The following is a 26962-nucleotide window of genomic DNA, read 5'->3' as shown; positions in this document are numbered from 1 at the left end:
ATCTTTGAGTCCATAGACCACTGTCCAAAAGGGTTTGAGGTAGTGTATAGCAAAGTCTAGGATCAAGGTGGCATCAATAGCCAATGTCCAGGAATCTTTGTGCAGGTTGTGTAGTGGTGTAGAATGTGTATAGCAACATGTCCACCAAATTTGAGCTGGATTACAGAAAATTTTAGAAAAGTTCGGACTCCAGTCTGGAGCGGACAAACAAAATGGTGGACTAGCACCTTCGTGTGCTGGTGGCTGATGATGTAAGGAGTAGGGAGGCCTCTGGAACATGGAGGAGGCCAATTGAATCAGTTTGTGTTTACACACCCAGGATGCGTGAGCAGTGTCCATGGAGCTCAAGCAGCTTAGTGAGGAAGATCAGAGTAGACCAGGGCCTCTGAAAGTAGTCAGGGCTTTCAAGAACAAAAACGTTGCTGCAGGAACAGGTGATTTGAACTGTGCTCATGCTTTGCCTGGTAGCATAAGCAGGGTCCATGGGGTGGCAGCACTGAGCAAAATGATGCTGCTTCAGGGGGTCCAGTGGCAAGTAGTTTTGTGGGAACATTGAGAGAGTAACAGGAACAACATTGTTGGTGTGTAGGATCAGACCTAGAGCCTGAATGATCCATCTCATCACTGGAGTAGAGGACGTTATTGGAAGACCCTGGCATGTCATCCCAGGTGTTCAGTGTAGTATAGAAGGCCGGATCACTTGGGCATCTCAGCATGATGGCTCACCCCTCTTTAGCGACTGGAAGCATCTTTGGGGGAATCGCTGGCAGCTCAGGTCTGGAACAGTTGTGTAAGCAAAACATGGAGGACCTTCTTGAAGGACATCTATAGGGCAGTTAACATTTTTGGGAAGAGGAGGTGTCTCACCCCTCTTTTGATCAAAATAAAACTCTTATCTTGACCGTTTAAATTTGGAAAAGAAGGAAACCATCAGAACATAATCTTAGACTGACCAAAAAACTTTCTCTTGAAAAGAGAACCAAAAGAAGAATAAAAATGAAGCACAAAAAAGAAAAAGAAAATAAACTGGAGCGACCCAAAAATCTCCTTAAAAAAAACTCATTAAAAAATGTGGCTAGGCTGTCTCTAACCATTGGGTCAGCAAAACAACAACAACAACAACAACAACAACAGCAAAATGACTCTCAAAATCATTTAAACAAAAATAGTGTCACTGGAACATAAGACGCGTAACAAAAACAAAAGGAAAGAAATCAAAATCAGATCACCTGAGGCAATTTTCAATGACCGCTAGGCCTGCTGATCAAAAGACAAAACTTGACAACAACATTGCATCCTTTCGGAAGCAATAACATTAAAATAGCTTCAAAAACAAAAGACCAAAACTGGTGAACTGATTGATGATGGTCGAATGTGTGAAATGTAACACAAAAAGAAAACAGCCTGGAGCACTAAAATTAATTGTCCAATGAAAAATAACAACACAAATCAGAAAAACACTTGGAACAGGAGGGAAGAGCAGAAAGGAAAAGTGATTGTTGTTATTGTTATTTGAACTGAGCTGGTGTTTATTTATTTTATTTATTTATTTATTTATATTATATAATATATATATTTTATATAATATATATAATTTATATAATATATAATATAATATAATATAATATAATGGTGACGGAAAGAGAGATCTAATTAACATCTGTCACTGAGGCACCTCCAGAGATCTTTGGGCCAGAAAGTGTGATGGAGTCACATATTCACAGCCTCAGAAGAACAAAGAACAAAGCAATTATGGAAGGCAATCAATTCAGATAGACTGTGCTTGATGAGGGAGGCCCTCTACAACTACTTGACAGAGAACAAAGACACTGTGGGACATGAATTCAAGGAAGCAAAATCTGACACTGATGGAAGATGGATTTTAAGATGCAAGAGAAAACATATTATTGTTATGTTTATTTCCTCCCCAACAACCTGAACTAGGAAGAGCTGAGAAGAGGAAAGAAAACCTTTTGAAACTGCCTGGAAGAGAGTGATTAGCATTTGAAAGGTGCTTTCATTCTAAAGCACAGCCATTTAGAGGCCAGAAAGAGTGACTGGTTATACTCTGGGAGGCAAGGGACAAAACAAGTTCAAGAAGCCAGAAAGTGTAGCTGAGTCACATACTCACGACCACACAAAACAAAATAACTATGAGACATGAGGGTATTGATTATCTCCTTACATTTTACATCTAGGAAGGGAAAGAAAGAAGACTCTGGAGCATGTGCAGAGTGCCAAAAACCAAACAGAACAGTAGGAGACAGAGATAGGAGATGGAATCTTCCCACCTCTCTTTTCAACAGAGCAATGGAATCTACTCAGGTAGAATGCACTTAGCCAGTGAGGCTCATCTAACAAAGCCAAGAAGGTCAGAGTACAAAGGAGGGGGGGGGGGGTAGACATTCTTATCTCACCCAGAAACATGAAAAGAAAAACATGGTTACGCTGTCATTTCCAAGAAGATGGGCTATGCGATAGGAGAAAAACCAAACATGAGACATGAGACAAAGATGTACAGCTTGGGCTGGTGAAAGCCTGCAGCCAACTATCACAAAGGGAGGATGGGACCTGCAATCCCCTTACTATGTTGGCTCCACTCAGCTGGCCTTCCAAGGGTTAAGATCTGCCTTGCCCAGCCTCAGGACTTGCTGTGCTTTGCAAATTGAGCTTCTTGAGAGCAAAGGAATTCAGGTGCAAAGGAATTCAGGGGCTGAGCAGCCAGTGAAAGAGAAACGAGACGTAGTTTCATTCTAAGTACCACTAAGTACAGATGCTAACTTAAAGAAATGCTAAAGTGGGCTGTGTCTGTTAATGAGAGGCAGTGAGATGGTTGTGTGTTAATGTGGCTGCCTCAGAGGTTGTGTTATTGTTGGTTGGTGTAAATAGTGTGTATTAGAGACAGATGTTCAATACATTGTGTATATTTATATTGTAAATACTGCAAAGGAAGATTAAAGCCGTCGTTTAGAGTGAAGACTTGTAAGAGTCATTATTAGTTGAAGACATCTTCACAGATTCCTTCTTCTTGGCGTTCTGTCGACGTGGTTGAACTCTGCAGGTGGTCGTGGTGGACACTGCGCATCATTTCCATAGGTCCCAACAAGGGTTATGGGTGCAGCACACGAGCCACAACAAGGGTTACGGGCCCAGTAGCCACGTGGATAACGCTAGAGAAGCTGTGGGAGATCTAGTTCTGCAACTAGTGAGCTGTGTTTGGCTTATTGGAGGGCTGAAGAGAAAAAGTCCTGAAGAGAAGTGAGTTAAGTGTGTCTACTCACGGACTCTGCTCTAATCAGTCTGTTTGGTGTGTTTGTTTGCGTCTGTTCAAGTCGCCGACTCAGCGCAACATGGAAACGGCCATCAGATTTGAAAAATTAAATGACAAGAATTATTTTTCCTGGAAAGTCTACATGAAAGCTTTGTTGATAGAGCAGGACTTATGGGACTATGTAAAGAAACAGCCAGACCTGGATGATGAGGATCAATTAGTGACGAAAAGGCTACGGCAGCAATTGTTTTAGCTGTAGAGCCAAACCAACTGAATCACATCAGAAATAAGAGGTCAGCGTTTGATGTGTGGAAAGCACTGGAAAGCGTTAATCAGCCAGCTGGAGCCTTGTCTAAGATGCTCTGTAGCAGAAAGCTATACTGCCGCAAGCAACATGAAGGCGAATCTGTGCTTGTGCATTTAAAGAAAATGCAGGACAACTTTGCAGAGTGCAGTGAGCGTGGCATCCTAATAGAAGAATCCCAGAAAGCCTACATACTTCTGAGTAGTCTAAACAACGATTGGGAATTTCTAATGTATAACCTTCAGGGAGTAGCTGAAGCTGATTTGAATGTGGACCTTGTTGCATCAAGGATCCTGGAGGAAGTACAGAGGAGAGACTCTGAGGAGAGCTTCAAGGGAGCGACCAGCTGGAGACGACAACCAACCAAGCAACCTAGGTCCTTCCCGAGGAGGGGAGTGCTGCTGTCTGCAGGACACGGAGATGTTATTCCTTTGGAGAGACCGGGCATCTGAGAAAGAACTGTCCAAAGGTCTCTGCGGCAAAGAAAGGGCAGACTTCACATAAGAAGAAGCCCCAGGATGGGAGGGGGCTTGCTACTTCTGTGGAGGGAGTTGTGAGTGGGAAAAAGGACCAGTCTGTCTGGATTTTGGACAGTGGGTGTTCTCACCACATGACCCCTAACAGGGATGAACTACAGAGCCCAAGGCCAGCACCAGTGGACACTGTTGTGTTTGCAGATGGTGACTCTGGCAATGTGGAAGTACAAGGGTGTGTGTTAATCCCAGGTTTGAAAAAGGTTTTTCATAATGTACTGTGTGCACCAAAACTGCTAAATAACCTTGTAAGTCTATCTTCTCTTACCTCTGATGGCTATGAGATCCTTTTCAAAGGGAATGAAGGGATTGTATCCAAAGAGGGGATAGTGTGTGGTAAAGCTGTAAAGAAAAACCATATTTACCACATGGTGGCACAGGGGCAGTGTGGGAATGTAACAAATAAGCCACTGCATGATGGTTGTGCACATTACTTCCATCGAGTTATGGGCCACATAAGTTTCAAAGGTTTAAGAAACTTCCAAAAGATATGCCCAGAGTTCAGGGTAGAGAACTGTAATAGTTACCTTGACTGTGCTGTGTGTAAGAAGGTAAAAGTCAAGGCTTATCCTGTGGCAAAAGTGAGCAAATGCGTAACCCAAAGGCCTTTTCAGGTGGTACACGCAGACTTGTCAGGGCCACATCAAGTAAAGAGTGTAGGAGGTAACAAGTTTACTTTACTGATTGTGGACAGACATACCCGGTTTTCTTACGTTGCAATGCTCAAAACCAAAAGTGAGGCTGCTGATATGATCAAGAAGTGGGTGAATTCCATTGAGAGGGAGTTTCCCTACAAAGTGGGCACTTTTGTGACAGATAGAGGTGGGGAATTTCTCTGTAACAAATTACAGCAATGGTTTGGGCAGAAGGGAATCCAGCATAAGACCACGAATCCTGGTTGTCCTGCAGAAGACGGTTTAGCTGAACGCAGGATAGGAATGATTAATCAAATCAGGGACTGAATGCTGGAGGATTCTGGAGCACTGGCTAGTTTGTGGGGAGAAGCCACAAGAACGGCTTGCCACGTTGTAAATAGGTCATGGTGCAGTGTAATTAATCAAACCCCATATAAGCTGTTATATGGCAGAGCACCCAACCTAAAATACTTGAGAGTATTTGGTCAGTATGCCTCAGTGTACATTCCTTCTCAGTTCAGGAAACAGAATGAGCACAAGAGCAAAAGGCTGCGATTTGTGGGCTATGAAAGGAATAAGTACAGGTTCCTAATGGATGGGAACAGGATTTTGTATTCCAGGAGTGCTAGATTTGAAACCCGTGCTGGGTGGGAAAAAGTGTATCCAAATCAAGATGTTTTTGTTAAGTTTAAAAGCATTGGTGTTAACACAAACTCTGGAAATGGAGGGGTACAAGCATCCAGGGATGTGAAGGATGAGGAACTAGGCACTTCACATCAGCCTAGTGATTCACATCAACAAGGCACTTTGGAGGAGCCTAGCACTTCAGTGGACACACAAACACCGGAGATTAAGCCAGATGGCCAGCCTAGCACCTCCAGGGAACATAGAAGTACACAGACCTCACCCATCACTACTAGAGAGAGTGAGAAAGTGCCATCTGCAGATGCAGAGGTGCAGACAAGTAGTGAAAGTAAGGGCGATGGGGGTGTACAGAGATTATTCCACGAAGGACTCAATGAGTCAGGAAACCACCAGAGAGGTTTATGGTGCAAGAGGCACGAGCTTGCACTGATGTGGTGGATGAAGGAACAGGCGTGTTAAAACAACCTGGAGACTTGCAATCAAAACCAAAGAAAGAGACTGTAAGGAAAAAACAGATTGAGGCTCAGGAGCAAGACACTCAGGCCAGTGTTAATGGCAGTGACACTGAGGGTGGTCAAGGAACATTCTTGATACCTATGAGGTCTCAGAAGGGCAAGTTCTTTGTGGTGAAGCAGGCAAAGGCCTCTTCAGTGATAGCAGTCAGAAGATCTGTGAACACCCAAGAAAAGCTCAGGGGGACATGCACTGAGCAGGAGGGGTGGAAGAGATCCAGGAGATCAGGTATTCTGTGGAACAGGAAGGTTCATGGAAACACACATGGGTAAATGACACATGGGACACACCACATGTCATTTGGAGGGGAATGTCCCAACAAGGGTTATGAGCGCAGCACACGAGCCACAACAACACAAACCTCCCTTGGGGTGCCCAGGACAGAAGAGCCTGGTGGGGGTCTAGTGGGCATTGCCCTGATGCAGTACTCACGGGCTCTTCCTATGTCTCCAGCACATCATTGGAAATCATCAAGGCCCTATTTTTGCTCACCAAGGATTGGGCTGTCTATGCTCCATGAGGGCTGGACAGTCCTGGACACCCCAGAGACATCCTGCAAGGCACACGCCTGCTTGCCAGGTAGGCAGAGCCCCAGTGTGTGGGGGGGTCCTCTTTCTTCGTGGGTCTGGCATGCCCAGAAAGGCCTGCTTGTTGCTGGAGTGCAAGGGCATCATCCTCCCCCATGGCTGGGGGCGTCTCTCCATCTCAAGGAGCTGCATGTGGCCACCACCAGTGCTAAGAGAGGTGTACAAGATGACCAATTGTATTGTTCTGCCCCTCAGGGCCATGACAGAGTGTGCTAGCCCTCAGATCCAAGGGATCTTATCTGAGGCCATGTCCATCTTCAAGAATGATGAGTATGAAATGAAGAAGCTGACAGCTCTTTCCCTCATGGCTGAGGTAAGACCCCTCTCACCAGTGACCCCAGAGTAGCTCCTGCCATGCACAAAAAAGCCTTGCCCATCAGTCTGGACTTCCCATGGATCTCACGCCCCACAAAGTCCATGGTTAGGAACAGTGGGACACACTGCCACAGAGACCTGCTCTAGGGGCTTGGCTCATTATTTGAGATCAAAGGCTTGTCTGCTTCTGAAAGACAAGGAAAGCTGCCCCATTTCTCTCCGTCCTGTGGGTTCTCAAGTGGAGGTCCTGCTGTGGACCAGAGAGGCCCTTTTGACCTACTCATCCACCCAGCCAAGGCCCTCTGTCTTTTGGATGCACACAAACACACCGGAACTTCCTTCTTCTTTCCTCCTCTCCCTGCTTCTCCAGTTTTTGAAAAGCCCAACTGCCAAGGAGATGGTGGACTGGACATCGTTCAGGCATCACCTGGAGAAAGGGGCGACTTCTTCTAGAACTGCAATGAGAGAGCTATGTTTGGAGCTCCTTGGGGACAACATCGTCCAGCCAGGAGCAGAAGGGTTCAAGGGGTTTCAGGAAGGGATGGGGGGGGGGGGGCTTCCTATGCATGGACAGCCCCTGCTTGCTGGAAAGTGACCCTGGTCACCTCTGGTCTTGCTCAGGTCAAGCGCCTAAGGGATGAGCTCCTGGTCTTTACGGAGTTGCTCTTCAGTGGAGTAGAACAAGATGTCCTCCGGGGCCTGAAGGACATCATGACCACTCTCCATGGTTTGGATGGCCAGGAGGCCGGAGACATCATCCTAGAAGTCCCTTCCACATCCAGTCTTTCTTTGAACATGTAAGTCCTGCACAGGCTTTTCTGTGCCACCCCCAGGGCAGCATTTCCCATGAAAAAACAACCTCCCTTGATGTCTCCCAGACCCCATGTTGCTTTCCTGACCTGCCAGCAGCCTGCCTCCCTGTGATCATCACTGGCCAGAGAGGGACAGAGTGTCCCTGGAGCAAGTACAGTTTCTTGTCAGACAACTCTTTCCTTTCTTGCTCTGCAGGAATGTCCCAGCATCCGAGCCAGTGCTTTTGCTGTATTTGGGTTAATACTGATGAAAGCCAAGGAAAGTGAGAATGCACTATTAATACAAATGCTTCACTGCCTGCTGCCACTAATGCTGCACATCTGGGACAATGACAGCACCGCCGCCATGGCAAGTCCAGCTCCCCCCATCCCCCATTCAACCCTTAAAGCCCCTTCCCTCAACCCTCTTTTGACCCCTTTCAGATGTGGCTAGACTGAAGCTCCCATTAAAGTGGAAGGAGAGGCAAAGGGAACCAAAAGGCAAGGATGGGGCATCCTGCCCTGTTGGACTCTGGGTTCCAAGCTGGTAGGCAAAAGAGGGCTCATCTTTTGAAGCTGCAGAGAGGCAAGAACTTCTGCCTGGAGGAGGCAAATGAGCAGTTAGTAGCAGGGAGACCAGTTTGCCCCTAGGACTGTGCAGCCAGCCCAGCAGGTCACCCCACAGAGTGAAACAGGGCCTCCAGTTTCCCAGATGGCAGCCTCCCTGGAAAACCAATCTCCATCTCTCTTTGGTTGCAGATGTGCAAACTGACACTGCTGCACTGCATTCACTTCCTGGGATGGCCAGAGATTCAGATGATATTTGAGAGTTTTGCCTGGGAAGACCTCCTCACCTGTCTAGAAGAGCTTTGGAAGTACCCGGTTAGTATACTTGTGACTTCAAGGCACACACATAGGAGACTGGATTGTATCACATAGGCTGAAATCAGGGGTTAAAAAGAAATTTCCCCAGGACACGCGATTGTAGCAAAGATTTTCTCACACATCGCGTTTGGAACTTCTTCAATGCTCTTCTCTGTACAAATACTGGTTGCCTGCCAATCACCCCATATATGTCAGTCACTACAACCCAAGTCTGGTTCTCTTTCGAACTGGGAATCAAAAGGAGGCAGAGCCATGGCAAGATTTCTTTCCTATCTCTGCAGATAAATAACCAAAAGGAGAGAGCTCAGTTCTTCATCTGCAAGGCTCTGTAGTATCTCCACCATCCACAAGCCAGAATCAGGTTCATAGGCCAGTTCATAGGTGAGCCAAGGGCTAGGTGCCTTGTGTGCTCTTGCCTCCCATATGCACAGTGGCATTTCTTCTTTCCTCCCTCTGAGCCCTTGGGGAGACCCTCCTCTAGCCATGAACCCTCCCAGGCATGGGGCTTCCCATGTTATTTCTGGGTACATGAGACTAAAGGCTTTTGGGCATAGGTTTATACGTTGCAGAAAGAGGGTGGTACAAAGGGGGGGGGCAATCTGTTTGCAAAGGGATGATTTGACTGGATGCAGAGCATAAATTCCAAGGTCTCAGAGTGTCCCTATCTGCTTAGGTCATGCACTGAACGGTTACAGTGTAGAGTTGTCAGGACACCTTGATGAGGAGAACATTCTCCACCTGGGAAAAGGTAAGGTAAGGGAGGGCTGCTGGGTTTCCTGTTGGGTGGGGTGGCCAGGAGCGGACCAACTGAAGTGGCCCTGCACATGGTCTGTGGCAGGGGAGAGGGAGAAACTGGTTTTTATTATTCTGTGGGCACAGAAAGCAGTGCCTTGTTGGAAATGCTGACCTGGCCCACATCACTCAGCATCCTACTTGGTGACCTATGGACCTCATTTCTACTTTAGTTTTCCAGGAGATGGGATCGAATCCAGATCTCAGCTTAGCACACTCTGCAGAAAAATACACGGAGATGCTGCTAAAACTGTCTCTCATGAAGAGATGAGCAGAGCACTTGAAGTAGCAGACTCAACACAAGGGGAGGGAGGGAGGGAGCACAGGTACGCCCTGTGGGGTGTGCCCACAAGTGGGCGTTCAAAATGGCAGGCATGAATGTGGCTGACACGGATGCTGCAGGATGGTGGAGTGAGGCTGGCCAAGACCCCCACAGGAGTCCTGGCAGGGTTCCCCACTGTGCTATGTGCTCCCTGTTCAGGCTATCCGGAGCAGGAGAGGAGCTTCCAGAAATACCTGAGGAGGAGGACACCAGTCCTTTGACCCTACATCCCCTCTGGGACCCACATAAGGACCCCCACCTAGAGTTGGACATCTCCTCCACCCCTCACACACACACACACACACCCCAACTTGGCCAGAGGGTATTGGCATTGCCGGGCATCCTTATTGCTCTGGGAAGGAGCAGCCATTGCCCCTAAAGGGGGCAATTCAGCAGACATCCCCACCAGGGCACTGTCTGAGGAGAACCTGCTTTGCCCTAATCTTTGCCCAGACACACTTGCTCTGCCCTTTCCTCTGCAGAGATCCAGCTCAATGAGCCTTTTGACGCACGACCAGCCACACCACTCCTACCATCGGACTCCCCTGTGCCCACAGGGCCATCTTTGCATAAGGAAAACTGTGATATGCTTTGGGCACACAAAGTCTGAGGGACAGCAAGCTGGCCCCCGGCTCAAAAAGGTTGCCTACCCCTGAGCTAGACAATGCAACTGTTCAATAAAAGTATAGTGTCTAGATCAAGTAATGGTGCCACTCTCTTCTGCTTTGGTCAGACTCCACCTGGACTGGGCACCACAATTCAAAAAGGACATTGAGAAACTGGAGCGTGTCCAAATGAGAGCCAACAAAATGGTGAAGGGTCTGGAAACCATATCCTATGAGGAATGCCTTAGGGAGCTGGGGATGTTTAGCCTGGAGAAGAGAAGGTTAAGGGATGATAGGATAGCCCTGTTTAAATACTTGAAGGAATGTCATATTGAGGATGGAGCAAGCTTGTTTCCTGCTGCCCCAGAGACTAGGATCTGGAACAATCGATGCAAGCTACAGGAAAAGAGATTCCACCTAAACATTAGGAAGAACATTGTGACAGTAAGAGGCTGTTCGACAGTGGAACAAGCTTCCTTGGAGTGTAATGGAGTCTCCTTCCTTAGAGGTTTTTAAACAGAGGCCGGATGGCCATCTGTCGGGGATGCTTTGATTGAGATTTCCTGCATGGCAGAATGGGGTTGGACTCGATGGCCCTTGCGGTCTCTTCCAATTCTATGATTCAGTGGATTAGTATTTGGTTGACCGGCCGAACCCAAAGGGTGCTCAGCAATGGCTCCTCTTCTTCATCCTGGAGGGAAGTGACCAGTGGGGTGTCCAGTGGGGCTCTGTCCTGGGCCCAGTGGTATTCAACATCTTTATCAGTGACTTGGATGACGGAATAGAAGGCATGCTTATCAAATTTGCAGATGATACCAAATTAGGAGGAATAGCTAATACTCCAGAGGACAGGATCAAAATTCAAAATGACCTGAATAGATTAGAAAGTTGGGCCAAAACTAACAAAATGAACTTCAACAGGGAGAAACGTAAGGTACTGCACTTAGTCACAAAAAATGAAAAGCATAGATATATGATGGGGGACAGCTGGCTTAACAAAACCATAGAGTTTATCACATGGGGGGGGGGGGGAATCCTATTCAGAGACAAGGATTTAAATCAGAAAACCCCCACAAGAGCGGAAAGTAGCCAAAATAATTAACACTTTGCTGCTCTTTACTGATGCTCCAAAATCAGCTGCCCATGGCAGCTGCCTCCCTTTGCCTAATGGCAGGGCCCAGCCCCGCTTCGTATTGAAAAGGCATATTGAGAGGCAAAAATTGCACTCAGCTACTCCCAGGAACAGACTGAAAGGCAAAGGCATTCTGTCTCAGGAAGCAGTGGGAGGTCTGGCAGATTGTTCGGATGTGAGGAGTCTTTGATCTATAATAATCTCAAATGTACTTTCAATCTCGGTTTTTTCTCCACCCCCCCCCCCCCCCCGCCCAAGAGCCTTTGATAACCCGGGGAATGGGGAGGGAGGACAATATATTGATCCTTGTGCAAATAATTTCCAGCGCAAAACCAAGATGGTATGGAGGATCAGGCATACACAGTCACTCGTATTTAGATGGTGTTATGCTATTGCAATTGCACAAGTCTAAATATGTGTACACTGGGACGACTGTAATTGCATTAACCTTCATCATAGCAGATGGGTCATTGTGAAGTCAAAGGTTTTCATGGCCAGCATCCATAGTCTTTTGTGGGTTTTTGGGGCTATGTGGCCATGGTCTAGAAGAGTTTCTTCCTGACGTTTAGCCAGCATCTGTGGCTGGCATCTTCGGAGATGTTCACAGATGCTGGCGAAACGTCAGGAATAAACTCTTCTAGAAATTCTCTAGAACCTGGCTCCTGGTTCTGCAGGGGCGTTTTAAAGATGCATTTTTTGGCCCACAAACTGTCTGCTGGGGAAATTGTTCACTAGATACTCACTCTTTGTAGTCTGAGGTTTCATTCCCAGCCGGGCAACTGTCCCAGTCGTGTAATAAAGCTGTCAATACAAGGGAAACAGATCAGATTGGAAAGCACCATCTTATCCTCAGAATGCACTACCAACAGGGCGAAGTCAGTATTAACCTTCATAATTTCTCAGTCAACATCTAAATGAAGATCTAAATTAGTCAAGATCAAGATTCAGAATTCTTCGGTTCAGCAGATAAATGTTAGCAAGTGATAACAAGGCAAATATTACGACCATTGTCACTCCAAGTTCTTCTTCTGCTCAGGTTTTCATCTAAATGTTGCATTAAATTCCACCCTTTTGTCTCTCTACCTCTCTACCTCCAGCCCTGCTCTCTCTGTCCACCCACTTTATTTGCTACTCCTCCGACTCTGTTACGGCACAAGCTCAGAGGAAGAAAGTAAGATTTCTCCTTCTCCCTTTTCCATTTGACCAGAAGCACTGGGGAAACGTTCTCCCTAGTGCCCTTGAAAGCAGCACCGAGAAAATGACACATTTCAGGGTTGCTGGTGCCAGGTTTGCTGCTGCACCACAATGCCAAAGACTGACAGCAGAGGTAGATGTGTGCGGAAAAGACAAAGATAGGTCCCTCATGGTCAGAGGTGAAGCAGTAGAAAGAGAAGTGTACAAAGTTTATGTGTGCATGCATGCGCCCGTGTTGCTAGGAAGGTAATTTCTATTCTACGTCACTAACCAAAGCAGAAACCTCTTTTTCCAGTGGTGAAACACATGCTTTGAAGGCAGAAAGTCCCAAATCCTCACCAGTTAATGTGCCAAAGAAGTTGTGGCACAAGCTTCCATCTAAGGAATAGACTGACTCTATGAAAGCTTATACTACAACTTCTTTTGCACAGTTAGTCTCAAAGGTGCTACTATGGCTATGGGTAGACCTCTTAGCAATAAGGAATACAACTTCACCACCTTGGTTAGGGCATGTCTGTTCACCCTAGAACAAGCCAGCTGGCATCTTCATTGCCACCTAATAGAAAAGGCACTCTCCCCCCACCCCCCCCAGAAATAACCCATTAGTTTGTCCTATATCTCTCAAGAAGTGGGAATGAAAGGCTTGTAGTGTTAGACATTGACACGGGTTCCAACAGTTCATTTGCTTCTGCTATCAACAAGCCCACAAGATCTGAAGATGGAAGAGAGGCTTCTGTGGGCCTCTTTGTTTTGTCCGCTTCGGGCTGACTGTCACCTCTTTTCAGAAAGAACAGATTTTAGTTTATTTTGTGAAGTCGAAGGCTTTCGTCCATAGTTTTTTGGGGTTTTTCGGACTATGTGGCCATGTTGTGGAAGACTTTATTCCTGACGTTACGCCCGCATCTGTGGCTCGCATCCTCAGATGTAGGTGAAACGTCTGAAGATGCCAGCCACAGATGCAGGCGAAATTTCTGAAGATGCCAGCCACTGATGCAGTCAAAACGTCAGGAATAAACTCTTCTAGAACATGGCCACATAGCCCGAAAAACCCACAAAAATAATTTTATTATATTTTAAGAATCATCTGCTGGTGTAACCAATCTACAAAATCATTGGGCAACCTTGTAAGCAAAGCCATGGAAGCTCCTACCTCACTGCCTACAATAAAATAAAAGGGTAGCCTATCTTATAAGGCTGTTGCAAGGATTCCTGAGAGAATCGATACCATCCTCTCCACCGTCCCAAATTGGCAGAGACGATTAATCCCCTTCCATCCCACTTTTCCAGATGCTTTTAAAACGTCCCAGTTTCTTTCTTCTCCCTCCAATTTTGCCCCTTTGTCCTTAGCTTACTTCAAATACTGCAAACTGAGCTCAAAGCGGAAAAGTAGATTGCACTAAAGAAACTCAGCAGAGAGGAGAAGTGCAATGGAGTCTTGTCTTTCACAGTCGGCTCAGGCAAAAGCAAACTGCTGCAGTTTTCTGTTCTTCCTGAATAATAACTTTGACCACCTGGACCACATTCTGATATTGGTTGGCCACACGGATCCCGGTTTTTGTTTGTGAAACGTTGGAGGGTATGCTATACAAAGTGCTTTGAGATCCAGGGTTGGGTACTATGGACATGGCTCCCCACTGAGCCATGAATCTAAATGGCTCACCTTGAGCAAATCAAGGAGGAAATGAGCTATATATGCTACCTTGAACTCATTGGAGGAAAGACTATATATACATAATAAACAATAATGAATAAATATACGTTCATAAAGTCGTGTATTGAAATGCCAAGCATTATTCCTCAAAGCTCTTCTCACCTCTTTTCCTCTGGGAATGGGCAGGAGGTACTTAATACCTTACGGGCATTCTGGGTAAAAACAGAAAGAAGGAGGATTTTAGTATTTCAATAGTGGAAAAAAAATTAACCCTGCTAGTAAGGTTATCCCCCCGATCCGCAGAATCCTTTTACCTTGCCACTGCTGCTCCTATTTCCAAGGAAAGCTTATATTAATCCATAGCAACTTAAAAGATCCAACACAAAGATCAGCCTGAGTAAACTGAAGTCACCTTGACTCACTATTTGGCAAGGAGTGCCTAAAGTGCTAAGGCAGGGCTGGGGAACTTGGGTCCTCCGCCCCAGATATTATTAAGACTACTCTTCCCATCATCCTGGATCATTAGCCAGGCTTGCTGGGGCTGATGGAGTCTCGAGTCCAAAACATCCAGACGTCCACACCATCCCTATCAAGACAGAAGACCAACCTTATCGTTTCTGGGGCTGATTCACCTTTTAGAGCAGAATCCCTGGACTAAGTAGTAAGTAATGCAGTTTGATACTGCTTTAACTGCCATGGCTTAATGCTAAGGAATTCGGGGATTCGTAGTTTGTTGTGGCACCTGAGCTCTCTGCCAGAAGTGGCTAAATATCTCACAAAACTACAAATCCCAGAATTCCATAGCATTGAGCCATGGTTGGAGTTTATCACATTAGGCTAAGTGCCTAAATCCCATGCAGAAACGGGATTTAAATCCCAGGGAAATCCCACAAAATCAGGATCGTTTTCCGACTCATCGGGAGCATTGAGGATTAATGCGAAAATAATTCTCCGGAAAGTAAAAAGCAGTTGATTTTGTCCACTTTCTGTGTGGGTTAATGCTGGATTAATGCTCAATGTCCCCGACGTCATGTGAAAACGACCCCGCTTTTGCAGGATTTGTCCATTTTCTGTGTGAGTTAATGCGTAACGTTGTATGAAAATGATCCTGACTTTGTGGGATTTTCCCATTTTAAACCCTGTGTGATAAACTCCATAGTAAAGGAGTATCAAACAGTATTATTTCTGCAGTTCAGATGCAGCCTAAAACTGTTCTTTACTTCCTACAAAATCAAGATAATCCAGTCCTCTTGCTATATAGACTCTCAGATGGACAAGATCCCCGGATCTTCAGATCACTTCTTCGTAATCTTGCTCTGCACTGTGGGCTTGCCGTTGGGACACTTCGGCCACCTGCAGCTTGTTGTGCAAACTCCGGTTCTCTGAGAGGAAGCCCAGGGCCTTCTGAGATCGGGGAGGGAGCAAGAAAATGACAGGCGGGTCACTCCAAGGTGGAAAGAGGTACAATTCAGGTCATTGGGGATCCAGTGTGGTGCAGTGGGTATAGTAGGGCTGGCCATGCTGGTTGGACATTATGGGAACTGCAGTTCGACTTGTAAATGAGCCAGTAGCAGTTTTGGTGCTGGACTGGGGCCCTTTCACACTATATAGTTACAGCATGATGATTCCACGTTAACTGCCATGGTTCCATACTATGGGAACTTGTGACTTGTAGACACTTGAGCTGCCTCATTGAGAAGTCTAAGTGCCCCTTCCTTACCTGCAAATGCCAGACACTTAAAGTGGAATCGTCATATATCTGCGTAGTATGAAAAGACCCAAGGACTCCAGGACTTGTCACCCAGGCTGCTAAAATACCACAATTGAGTTAGTGTAGGAAATGCAAACATACTGATCTTTGGGACACTTATTTTGCAGGAATAGAAATTCGATCTGAATATTAGGAAGAACCTCCTGACGGTGGGAGCTGTGTGACAGTGGCATACGCTGCCTTGGAGTGTGGAGGAGCCTCCTTCTTGGGAGGTTTTTAAACAGAGGCTGGGTGGTTATCTGTCACAGGGAATGCTTTGACTGTGTCTTCCTGCATGGCAGAAAGGGGTTGGTTTGGATGGCTCTCAGGGTCTCTTCCAGCGCTACGATTCTATTTTCACACAGTACTTCAAAAGTGCCATGGTGCTCCTTATAGTCCCAGGCTCTCTCTTCTGCATGTCGGCCTTCATAGCTCTGCCTTCTTGCCCTAGGACCTTCCCAGCATCAGTTGCGCAGTCATAGCAAGTGATTCAGTTTAAAAAGGGGGGGGGGGAGAAATGGGAGCAGGGAGAAAAACAGCCTGCTTGGGAATAGAAAGAGGAGAAAAAGGAGCATAATCACGCCTGTTCACATGATGTAAGTGCCCACATTTCGGAACTGCAGCCCAAAGCACTTATCACATGGAAAGCAATCGTGGAAAAGCAGTACAACTGGGAGGCATTGACAGGTTTTCCCCATCAATGGAAAGGAGCGCTCTAGGGATGGATGGAAGATGAAGCAACTATAGGACAGATATGGCATAATGAGTCATGGCCACAGATGCTACTGTCCTGCTGCAATTCCCTTTGGCAGCCTCCTATGATAAAGTCCATCTTCAAATCCCCACCCAGCCATGGCAACCCACCTGGTGACCTTTGTCACATCACACTCTTTTACTTTCAAAGGAATGCCATGGCAAAACCCCTCTGAAGAAATCGTGCCGAGAAAAGCCCAGGATAGGTTTGCCTGAAAGTCTCCATAAATCGGAGATGACTCAAAAGCACACAGCAGAAAAACATAGGGAAAGTACTGAGTGGGCTGTTCTATAGATTTCAACTCAGTCTCCTGGGTCTTTGTAAATTATAGTTCTGGGTGGGCGGATGAGTGTGTGGGCTTCTCATCCATTAAGATGCATGTGCCAGAAGACTGCAGAAGTGTCTTGGTGCATGATCCACCATGTCACATGTTGCAGTTGCTTAGGGATGTTTTGAACTGCTGGCTGTAATTACAAGAAAAGAATACTGAGCATATATTCAACCCAAAGAGCAAAGCCTCCTCTGAGCTTTTCAACAAGCAGAGGCAAAGAAAAGGCGGAAGTGAATCCAGCATCCAGAGAAGGCAGAGCTCAAGGGCTCAGTTGATGATCCTTGAATAGGACCAACCCTGTTTTTCAGCACAATGTAGCTACTGAACATGCCCACATGCAGTGATGTAGCCAAGGGGGGGGGGGGGTTCTTGGGGTCCGGACCCCCCCCTTCCATTAGAAAAATGAATGGTGTGTGCTGCTGCACCGCCACACCCAAGCCCCATTATAATGGTGGCACTTAGTCTGGACCCCCCCCCCTTTCCTAAAATCCTAGCTACATCCCTGCCACGTTGCCCACCAAGACGATCAGAGATCTGGAAACCACGCCCTAATGTCTGAGGGGGTTAGGTATGTTTAATATGGAGAAGGAAGGGCTGGACATGAGATGATAGTCATTTTAAAATTTCATCTGCAGGGTAAATTTTATGGATAAAAAGGGCAACAGAGGCAGGAGGCTGAGCAAGACAGGAATTCTCTCCCCAAATCTCTTTTTCACCCTATGCAATTTGTACCAGTCCAATACCATTTTAATCACCATGGATCTATCCTACAAAGACCTGGGATTTGTAGTTTGATGAGGCATCTAAAATTCTCTGTCAGAGGCCTCCAATGTCTCTCCAAACTAGAAATCCCAGGACTAGATAGGATACATCGTGGTAGGTAAAGAGGTATCAAAGTGGTGTAATTGTGTAGTATGAAAAAGACCTTAGTGCTCCAAAGCGGAGAGGTTCAGGACTTGTAAAACTCACATCTTCTTTTGAGGTTACACCCAGAGAATCTCACTGACAGCTCTGCTATAATGCTGCAATTCTGTTCTAGCATCATGAGTTGCGAGTGTGACTTGATCAGTTCATTATTTGCACAATGGAGTCAATCAAACCAAGGAGTTCAATCCAACCATTTAACCATTGACTGACCTGGTTCAGTCTCTGAAGCTCCTCTTCCATGGACTTCTTGTTGCTCTCTACCTCTTTCAGAAGAGACTAGGAGAAAAGAGAGAAAGGGAGATTGCAATCTATTTCCTTGTGTCATCCATCCAGGCAATGCCTTCTGAAGATGTCCTGTTTCAGCACTGTATCACACGACCCTTGGCACTGCCTTGGTCCTGTTGCAATCACACAGAATGCTATATAGAACTGTCCTTGGGCTTTCCACTCCACCAAATGCATCTGAAGAAGTAGGCTCAAATCTATGAAAGCTCAGGCTGCCAACTTCTTTCTTTCAATTAGTCTCAAAGGTGCTACAGATTGTTTGTCAAGAATAACCCAGTTCAATCTTTGTAAACTAGGCATGTAAATCCTTTGATTGTTTTATCTTTGCATGTGAGTACAAATAATTGAAGTCGTTTTCTCCTCACTGCTGAGAATTCTCCTAGAGCCTCTTCCATGAAAATGTGAAGTTACAACCATTTATAAACTGAAGCATTGCCACTAGACACTGGCTCTTATAATCCCAGAGTTTGGTGGCGGTAAATCTATTCTGGATTATATATTCCATAAATCCCTACAAGGGAAGCTGGAGCACAAAATAAGGTTGTCTCTGCAGTGTTAGTGGACAGGCACCAAGAATATGCTCAGAAGCATGCTTACCTTCGATGTGGCTGGACTCACCTTTAACCTCCGGACCTCCTGACGTAGGTCTGCTGTTTCCAGCTGCCGTTGGTCCAGCTCTTCACTGTCAGTGCAGCTGATGGAGTCTGACGTCTGTAATAATAAGAAGAATGAGGAGGATTTCATCATGAAAGCTGGCAAGGAGAACATAGGAATAGGAGCAAATCTGGATACTGAGCCGATACTTTTAACCACATCTGACTCCGAGAAGTGCTTCATCCTCATAACCAGTTGTGCGCATTTCCATTAAGTATACCTCCAAACACCAAGTAAGGAAAACTATGCTTTCTGTGGCGGGTTACAGACGGGCAAAAAGGGGTGTGCTCATGACATCATGGAGGTATAGCCTTTAGACGACCCTTACCTGAATGCCGCCATGAACACGCAGCCTGCACGCCCCAAGCGGGAAGAAGTGGCATTAAAAAGGTGCCGCTTTTTTCCGCTTCTTTTCTGTATACTGCGCAGCTGCGCATCTCCGTCTGGAAGCTGCTGCACCGGTACGCCAGAATTGTTACGCCGCTAATTTAAGTTGCCCATTTAAAGGCTCCGAGTCGGGGTCCTGGAACAAGCGCAGTTTGCACCGAGGCTCTAATTAGAGCGTCAGATGCCATGCAGACGTGGAAGCTGCAGCACAGCTGCACTCTATTTTAATGCTCGTAACCCTAACCCTAGAGCAACATGTACGCATGCGCTGCTAGAACTGTGGAAAGTCTGGAATTTAAAGTGAACCCCTACACACATTCCTGCACCATTTTCACCTAACAATAAAAAAACGCTAAAACTTTAAATATTAACATATGTACAAGGGAGGTGATGGGGGATGGCAGGGGGACAGCGGTGGCAGCAGTGACAGCTGTGGCTGTGCATTGCAGATTCAGCAAGAGCGCGGGGACCAAAGGAGAGGAGGCATCCATGACACTGGCAACGTGCAAGCGGACAAGGATGCCAACACCAGCTGATCACCAGCTGGCAGGAGGCCACCTTTGTTCTTGGGTAGGGCAGGGGAAAAAGTTTAAAGGGGTCTGGGCGCTTTAAATGTGCCCATACGCTTTCTGCCGCCAGTGCTGACCGCCGCAGCTGCGCAGCTGCACATCCGCCAGCCGGCAAAAGAAAAAAAAAAGCCGCGTTTTTGGCCGCCCGTGCGGAAGCTGCCTCTCTCTTTGCAGCGTCCTGCGAGGCGGCGGTATGGAAGCTGCGGGTAAGAAACGGCCCCAGGTGAGGCGTCTTCACTACCCCCAGTGTGGAAGCCCCATCCACCTTAGCCACGCCCCCGGGGCAGGTGGTCTGGAGGCTCCGTATTAAGGGGAAGACACCTTCAAGACGTCTTCCCCTGCCCGTCTGTAACCCGCCTGTGTAAGGTTTGCAGAACTAACTGGGTGGTCACTGTTGAGAACAGAATGCAGACAAACTGCTGTTGTCGTTGTTGTGTGCCTTCAAGCAGTTTCTGACTTACAGTGACCTTAAGGTGGATCTCTCATTGAGATTGCTTGGCAAGATTTGTTCAGAGAGGGTTTGCCCTTGCCTTCCTCTGAGGCTGCAGACTTTTACCAGGCGAGGCTGAAAAGCAGAATTTGAACAGGATAAAAGCGTCTTTGGCTGGTACATATCACACAACTTTGAACTGTCCTGCTGATGCCTTGAATTCATTACTGTAGTGTCCCTTTTGAATAACAAGGAAAACCCATCAATAGGCTCTCAATCTTGCTGCCATTCCATTACTGCGTTTGAGCCATAGGTCCGTTCCAAAGAACGTCCGCTTCTGAGGCAGGCATGTGCTGTGAATGTGCACACAGCATCCCTGCACTTCACTTATTCAATTTCTATGCTGTATCACAATAATTTGGATTCCGCAATCTCTCAAACCCAATTGGCTAGATGATCTGGGCAATAGGCTGGCAAATGGAATGAAAAAGCCAGGGAAGAAGTCCCTTCAGGTAGGGGTGCATATATGCGTGAGCGCATGTGTGATGTGGCGCTGGGAAAAAGCGTTCTCCAGATGCTGCTAAAAAGACAAATGAATGGATCCTAGAGCAAACCAAGCCTCTAGTAGCCAAAATGACTAAATTGAAGCTGTCTTGCTTTAGGCAATCCATGACTCACAAAGAAAAACAATGTTAAGGAAGGAGGGAAGGAAAGTAGAAGAACATCGTTCCAGTGGATAAACCAGGGTTGCGTCTAAACTGTGGTTTGACATCACTTTAACCGCCATGGCTCCATCCCCATAGTGCCTGGGATGTGCACTTTTGTGTGGCGCCAGCAATCTTTGGCAGAGAAGAAACCACACATTTGTATAAAACCACACATTCCAGGAAGGAGCTACAGCGCTTAAAAGTGGTGTCAAAGTGCATTATTTATACAGTGTGGATGCACCCTAGACAGCAGATGCCACCTTTGCCTTGAATCTGCCAGGCCTGAGCAAGACTCCTGAGGACAGAGAGCATGAGAGATCTCCCATTCATAGGGTCGCCATAAACAGAGGCTGACAAAGGCAGTTCACACACAGACATGCGAGAGACACACTTCCAAAAATAGTGATGATGAGGATGACGATGGTGGTTTTGAGTGTTATGCTACAACTCTGGAGACCTGGGTTCGTATCCCTACTTGGTCACAGAAAGCTATTGGGTTGACCTTGGGCAAGAAGTCACACTCTCTCAGCCTCAGGGGATGGCAATGGCAATCCTCCTCTGAACAAGCCTTGCCCTGGAATAGATTTGCCTTGTTGTTGGCCTGGAAGCCATTTCTGACTTATGGCAACCCTACAATGAACCTTTCATGGGGTTTTCTTATCTTCAAGGAGGATTTGCCATTGCCATCCTCCAAGGCAGAGAGAATGCAGTTCATGGACAAATGGGATTCGAACCCTGTTCTCCAGAGTCATACTCCAGTCCTCAAACCGCTTCACCTTAGGGTTGCTATAGGTCAGAGACGACTTGAAAGCACACAGCAGGAACATCATGTGTGTGTGTGTGTATGTGTATATATGTGTGTATATATATATGATCTATAATATATTACTTATGCACACACACACATATTTCTAAGCATTGTATATTACACATATACATATAAATTAGCACTATATTTAGAGAGAAAGGCAGGAAGTAAGAAAATAATAACTTTACATTATATAATAAGCAATATATATATATATATATATATATATATATATATTGGGAGAAAGTTGAGATATAAGAAAATATTGGAGGAAAGGCAGAAAATAATAAAATAAATAATAATAATAATTTTACATTATATAATTAGATATATATATATATATATATATGGGGGAAAGGCTGGATATAGTAAAATAATAATTATTATAATTTTACATTACACAAACAGCATTTTTATATGTATTTTGGGGAAAGGGAGGATATGATAAAATCATAATAATAATAATAATTTTATATTATATATTTAGCATTATATATGTATGTATTGGGAGAAAAGTGGGATATAAAATAATAATAATAATAATAATAATAATATATTTATTTTTTATTTAGGTATTTATATCCTGCCCTTCAGCCCTAATGGCTCTCAGGGCGGCTTACAATTATTGTTTTTAATCATACAGTTCCTGCCCTCAGGCTTACAATCTAAAAGACACGAAACAAAAGGAGAAGGGAATGATGGAGGGAAAGGGGATGAGGTCCAGTGGTTCTTCTCTCCCTCTAAGGCCTGGACCAAGGCAGATGGACTGGAGGGAGGGCTCTTCCTTCTTCCAGGCTAGTCCTGATGGAGCTGGACCTGACTGGTGAACTCCCTCTCAGGCCGGCGGATGGCAGTTGTGGAGGGCGGAGTCTCCGTCCTCTCAGGCCAGCGGATAGCAGTTGTGGAGGGCGGAGTCTGCTTCCTCTCAGGCCGGCAGATGGCAGTTGTGGAGGGCGGAGTCTGCTTCCTCTCAGGCCGGCAGATGGCAGTTGTGGAGGGCGGAGTCTCCTTCCTCTCAGGCCGGCGGATGGCAGTTGTGGAGGCGGAGTCTCCTTCCTCTCAGGCCAGCGGATGGCAGTTGTGGAGGGCGGAGTCTCCTTCCTCTCAGGCCGGCAGATGGCAGTTGTGGAGGGCGGAGTCTCCTTCCTCTCAGGCCGGCAGATGGCAGTTGTGGAGGGCGGAGTCTCCTTCCTCTCAGGCCAGCGGATGGCAGTTGTGGAGGGCGGAGTCTCCTTCCTCTCAGGCCGGCAGATGGCAGTTGTGGAGGGCGGAGTCTCCTTCCTCTCAGGCCAGCGGATGGCAGTTGTGGAGGGCGGAGTCTCCTTCCTCTCAGGCCAGCGGATGGCAGTTGTGGAGGGCGGAGTCTCCTTCCTCTCAGGCCAGCGGATAGCAGTTGTGGAGGGCGGAGTCTGCTTCCTCTCAGGCCGGCAGATGGCAGTTGTGGAGGGCGGAGTCTGCTTCCTCTCAGGCCGGCAGATGGCAGTTGTGGAGGGCGGAGTCTCCTTCCTCTCAGGCCGGCGGATGGCAGTTATGGAATGCGGAGTCTCCTTCCTCTCAGGCCGGCAGATGGCAGTTGTGGAGGGCGGAGTCTCCTTCCTCTCAGGCCGGCAGATGGCAGTTGTGGAGGGCGGAGTCTCCTTCCTCTCAGGCCAGCGGATGGCAGTTGTGGAGGGCGGAGTCTCCTTCCTCTCAGGCCGGCAGATGGCAGTTGTGGAGGGCGGAGTCTCCTTCCTCTCAGGCCAGCGGATGGCAGTTGTGGAGGGCGGAGTCTCCTTCCTCTCAGGCCAGCGGATGGCAGTTGTGGAGGGCGGAGTCTCCTTCCTCTCAGGCCAGCGGATAGCAGTTGTGGAGGGCGGAGTCTGCTTCCTCTCAGGCCGGCAGATGGCAGTTGTGGAGGGCGGAGTCTGCTTCCTCTCAGGCCGGCAGATGGCAGTTGTGGAGGGCGGAGTCTCCTTCCTCTCAGGCCGGCGGATGGCAGTTATGGAATGCGGAGTCTCCTTCCTCTCAGGCCAGCGGATGGCAGTTGTGGAGGGCGGAGTCTCCTTCCTCTCAGGCCAGCGGATGGCAGTTGTGGAGGGCGGAGTCTCCTTCCTCTCAGGCCAGCGGATAGCAGTTGTGGAGGGCGGAGTCTGCTTCCTCTCAGGCCGGCAGATGGCAGTTGTGGAGGGCGGAGTCTGCTTCCTCTCAGGCCGGCAGATGGCAGTTGTGGAGGGCGGAGTCTCCTTCCTCTCAGGCCGGCGGATGGCAGTTATGGAATGCGGAGTCTCCTTCCTCTCAGGCCGGCGGATGGCAGTTATGGAATGCGGAGTCTCCTTCCTCTCAGGCCGGCGGATGGCAGTTATGGAGGGCGGAGTAAATAATAATAATTTTACATCATATGTTTAGCAATATATATATATATATATATATTGGGATAAAGTTGAGATATAAGAAAATATTGGAGGAAAGGCAGGAAATAATAAAATAAATAATAATAATAATTTTACATTATATAATTAGATATATATATATATATATATATATATGGGGGAAAGGCAGGATATAGTAAAATAATAATTATTATAATTTTACATTACACAAATAGCATTTTTATATGTATTTTGGGAAAAGGGAGGATATAATAAAATAATAATAATAATAATTTTTATTTTATATATTTAGCATTATAGATGTATGCATTGGGAGAAAAGTGGGATATAAAATAATAATAATAATAAGCTATATATATATATATATATTTATTTTGGGGAAAGGGTGGGATATAATAAAATAAAAATAATAATAATTTTCTATTTTATAATTAGTATTTTATTATATAATATTAGCGTTATATAAGCATTATATGAACAATATATAAGAAATATATATATAATATACTAAAATATAATATATGTATAATATATAATATATACGTATATTAAACATAAGATATATATATATATATATTATAATAATAGAATTGACATATACAGTGCGCATATATATATATACACACACACACATATATATATCAGCCCTTGACCTAGAGGGTCCCTTCTCGAGGCCTCCAAATGGGTTCTGGCCCTGAATTCCCATTGCCTGAGGCGACCAAGGGAGGTCTCGGTCCCCTTCCTTCCTTCAGTGACTCACTCACCGGAGTCCCACAGAGGAAGAAGCCGAGAGCAAGCCAGAAAACCGCCTTCTCCTCTGCCATCCTTCCTTCTTCTCCGCTTCGGCGTTGAAAAGCGTGGTGGGCGGAGACAGGCCGGCCGGCGCGCTTTAGCCAATCAGAGAGCTCCGCGGCCTTAGAACACACCTGCCATTCATTCCTCCCTTCAACGGCTCTGGACTCGAGGACAAGACACACCCACCTTCAACTGAGGGGAAAACCCCCAATGCTAAGCCACGCCCCCTGCTGTAAAACCACGCCCCTTCCGACAACCACTTTCAGAGGGAGGCCTTAAGACCCGCCCCTGCTCCAAAGGCCCGCCTCCTCCAGACACAGAGTGGGCCTAGCAGGTGTCCATCATAATGATGGACGTCTCTTACCTGCTTGGGCCTTCTACTGGAATAGCAGGTGTCCTCTTATAAACAAACAGCATCCTCCATTTGGGGACTATATATATATATATATACATATATATATATATATATATATATATACATACATGTTTATAGATATAGATACACACACACACATATATATATATAAAAATATAATATTATATATTATTCATTTATAATATTATAAATATTTATATTTTATTTTTATTATATTTTGTTACATATATATTATACATATTTATATTTATATGATTTTATTTATTATTATCAATAACCTTTATTTATATTTTATTTGCTATTTTATTATATATATATATAGATAGATAGATAGATTATATATGATTTTATTATTTATATTTTATTTTATAATATTTTAATATATATATATATATATATATATATAATGTTTATTTATATACCGCTTTTCCAAATTAGATCAAAGGGGTGTACAACAGGAAGTACAATACAATATCCAAATGCGAAATAAAACATAACAAGCCTCTCTCCCCCTCAAGATGGTAAATATACACACACACACACACACACACATATATATATATATTAATTATTATTATTTTTATTAGTCAGTCAGTCAGTCTTTATTAGGCATAGAACAACAACATACATTTACAACAAGACTTCAGGATTTAAGCCATTATCTTGTTGCCTCCACCACAAAATTGGCTATTAGCCTGGAAATATGTGGGGATCTGATCTTCCAATAAGTATTCCACTGATAACACATCCAAACAGATATTCATTATTTATATATTATAAATATTTATATTTATATTTAAATTATATATATATATATATATATATATATAATTTTATTATTTGTATTTTATTTTTATTACATTTTATTATATATATATATTATTTATATTTTATTATATTTTATTATATATATATATATACTTTTATTATTTATATTTTATTTTTATTACATTTTATTATATATATATATATATAATATTTATATTTGTATTATATTATTATTTATATTTTATTTTTATTTTATATATATATATATATATATAATAAAAATAAAATATAAATAATAATATAATACAAATATAATATATTTGTATTTTATTGTTTATATGTTATTTTTATTTCATTATATATATATATATATATATATATATAATTTTATTATTTATATTGTGTGCGTGTGTGTGTGTGTGTGTATATATATAATTTATATATTAATTTTATATTTTAAATATAGACAACGTTTGGAATTGTAGCTTATTGTGGCACCAAAGCTCTCTGACAGAGTTGGCTTCAATGTCTCATGAAATGAGAGTTGCTATACTTCCCTAGCACTGAGCCAGGGCAGTTAAAGCAGTCTCAAACTGGATTATTTCTGCAGTGTGTTTTGCACCTGTACAATGCTGGACTCCTTTGATCCGACTCTATTTCAGAAGCAAGAGAAGGTACAGTTTTGGTGACAAAAGTCCTCCAGATCCGGTCTCCCATTTTGAATATTTCACAATCTGACCAGGTTCCTTGTTGTAAGAAATGCCTATCCTCCTCCAGGTCTGTTTGAAACTTCCTTCCCAGTCTCCTTCCAGTATCTGGAGACTGACCCAACCAGCAAAGAAAGACATCCCTTTGGAAACACAGTACTTTCAAAGCC

At 45.1% G+C, this 26962-nt stretch overlaps 1 protein-coding gene across 1 annotated transcript; it reads right to left on the bottom strand.

Annotated features, from left to right (window-relative positions):
- Positions 1 to 380: 380 nt before the first annotated feature.
- On the bottom strand, positions 381 to 25113 carry LOC149306349 (uncharacterized). Its single transcript, XM_089476788.1, has 6 exons — positions 24911 to 25113; positions 18841 to 18933; positions 18148 to 18213; positions 14338 to 14387; positions 12074 to 12131; positions 381 to 777 (listed from the first exon to the last, which is right to left on the bottom strand). Exons 1-5 carry the CDS (start codon positions 24968 to 24970, stop codon positions 12092 to 12094), a joined length of 309 nt encoding a protein of 102 aa, XP_089332914.1. The 5' UTR covers positions 24971 to 25113; the 3' UTR covers positions 381 to 777; positions 12074 to 12091.
- Positions 25114 to 26962: the final 1849 nt, after the last annotated feature.

This window comes from Sceloporus occidentalis, unplaced genomic scaffold (assembly GCF_023333645.1).
Source record: "Sceloporus occidentalis isolate IW3139 unplaced genomic scaffold, rSceOcc1.0.p SCAF_10, whole genome shotgun sequence".
NCBI lineage: Eukaryota > Metazoa > Chordata > Lepidosauria > Squamata > Phrynosomatidae > Sceloporus > Sceloporus occidentalis.
The sequence above is the reverse complement of the archived record's forward strand: the minus strand, read 5'-3'. Positions and strand labels throughout refer to the sequence as shown.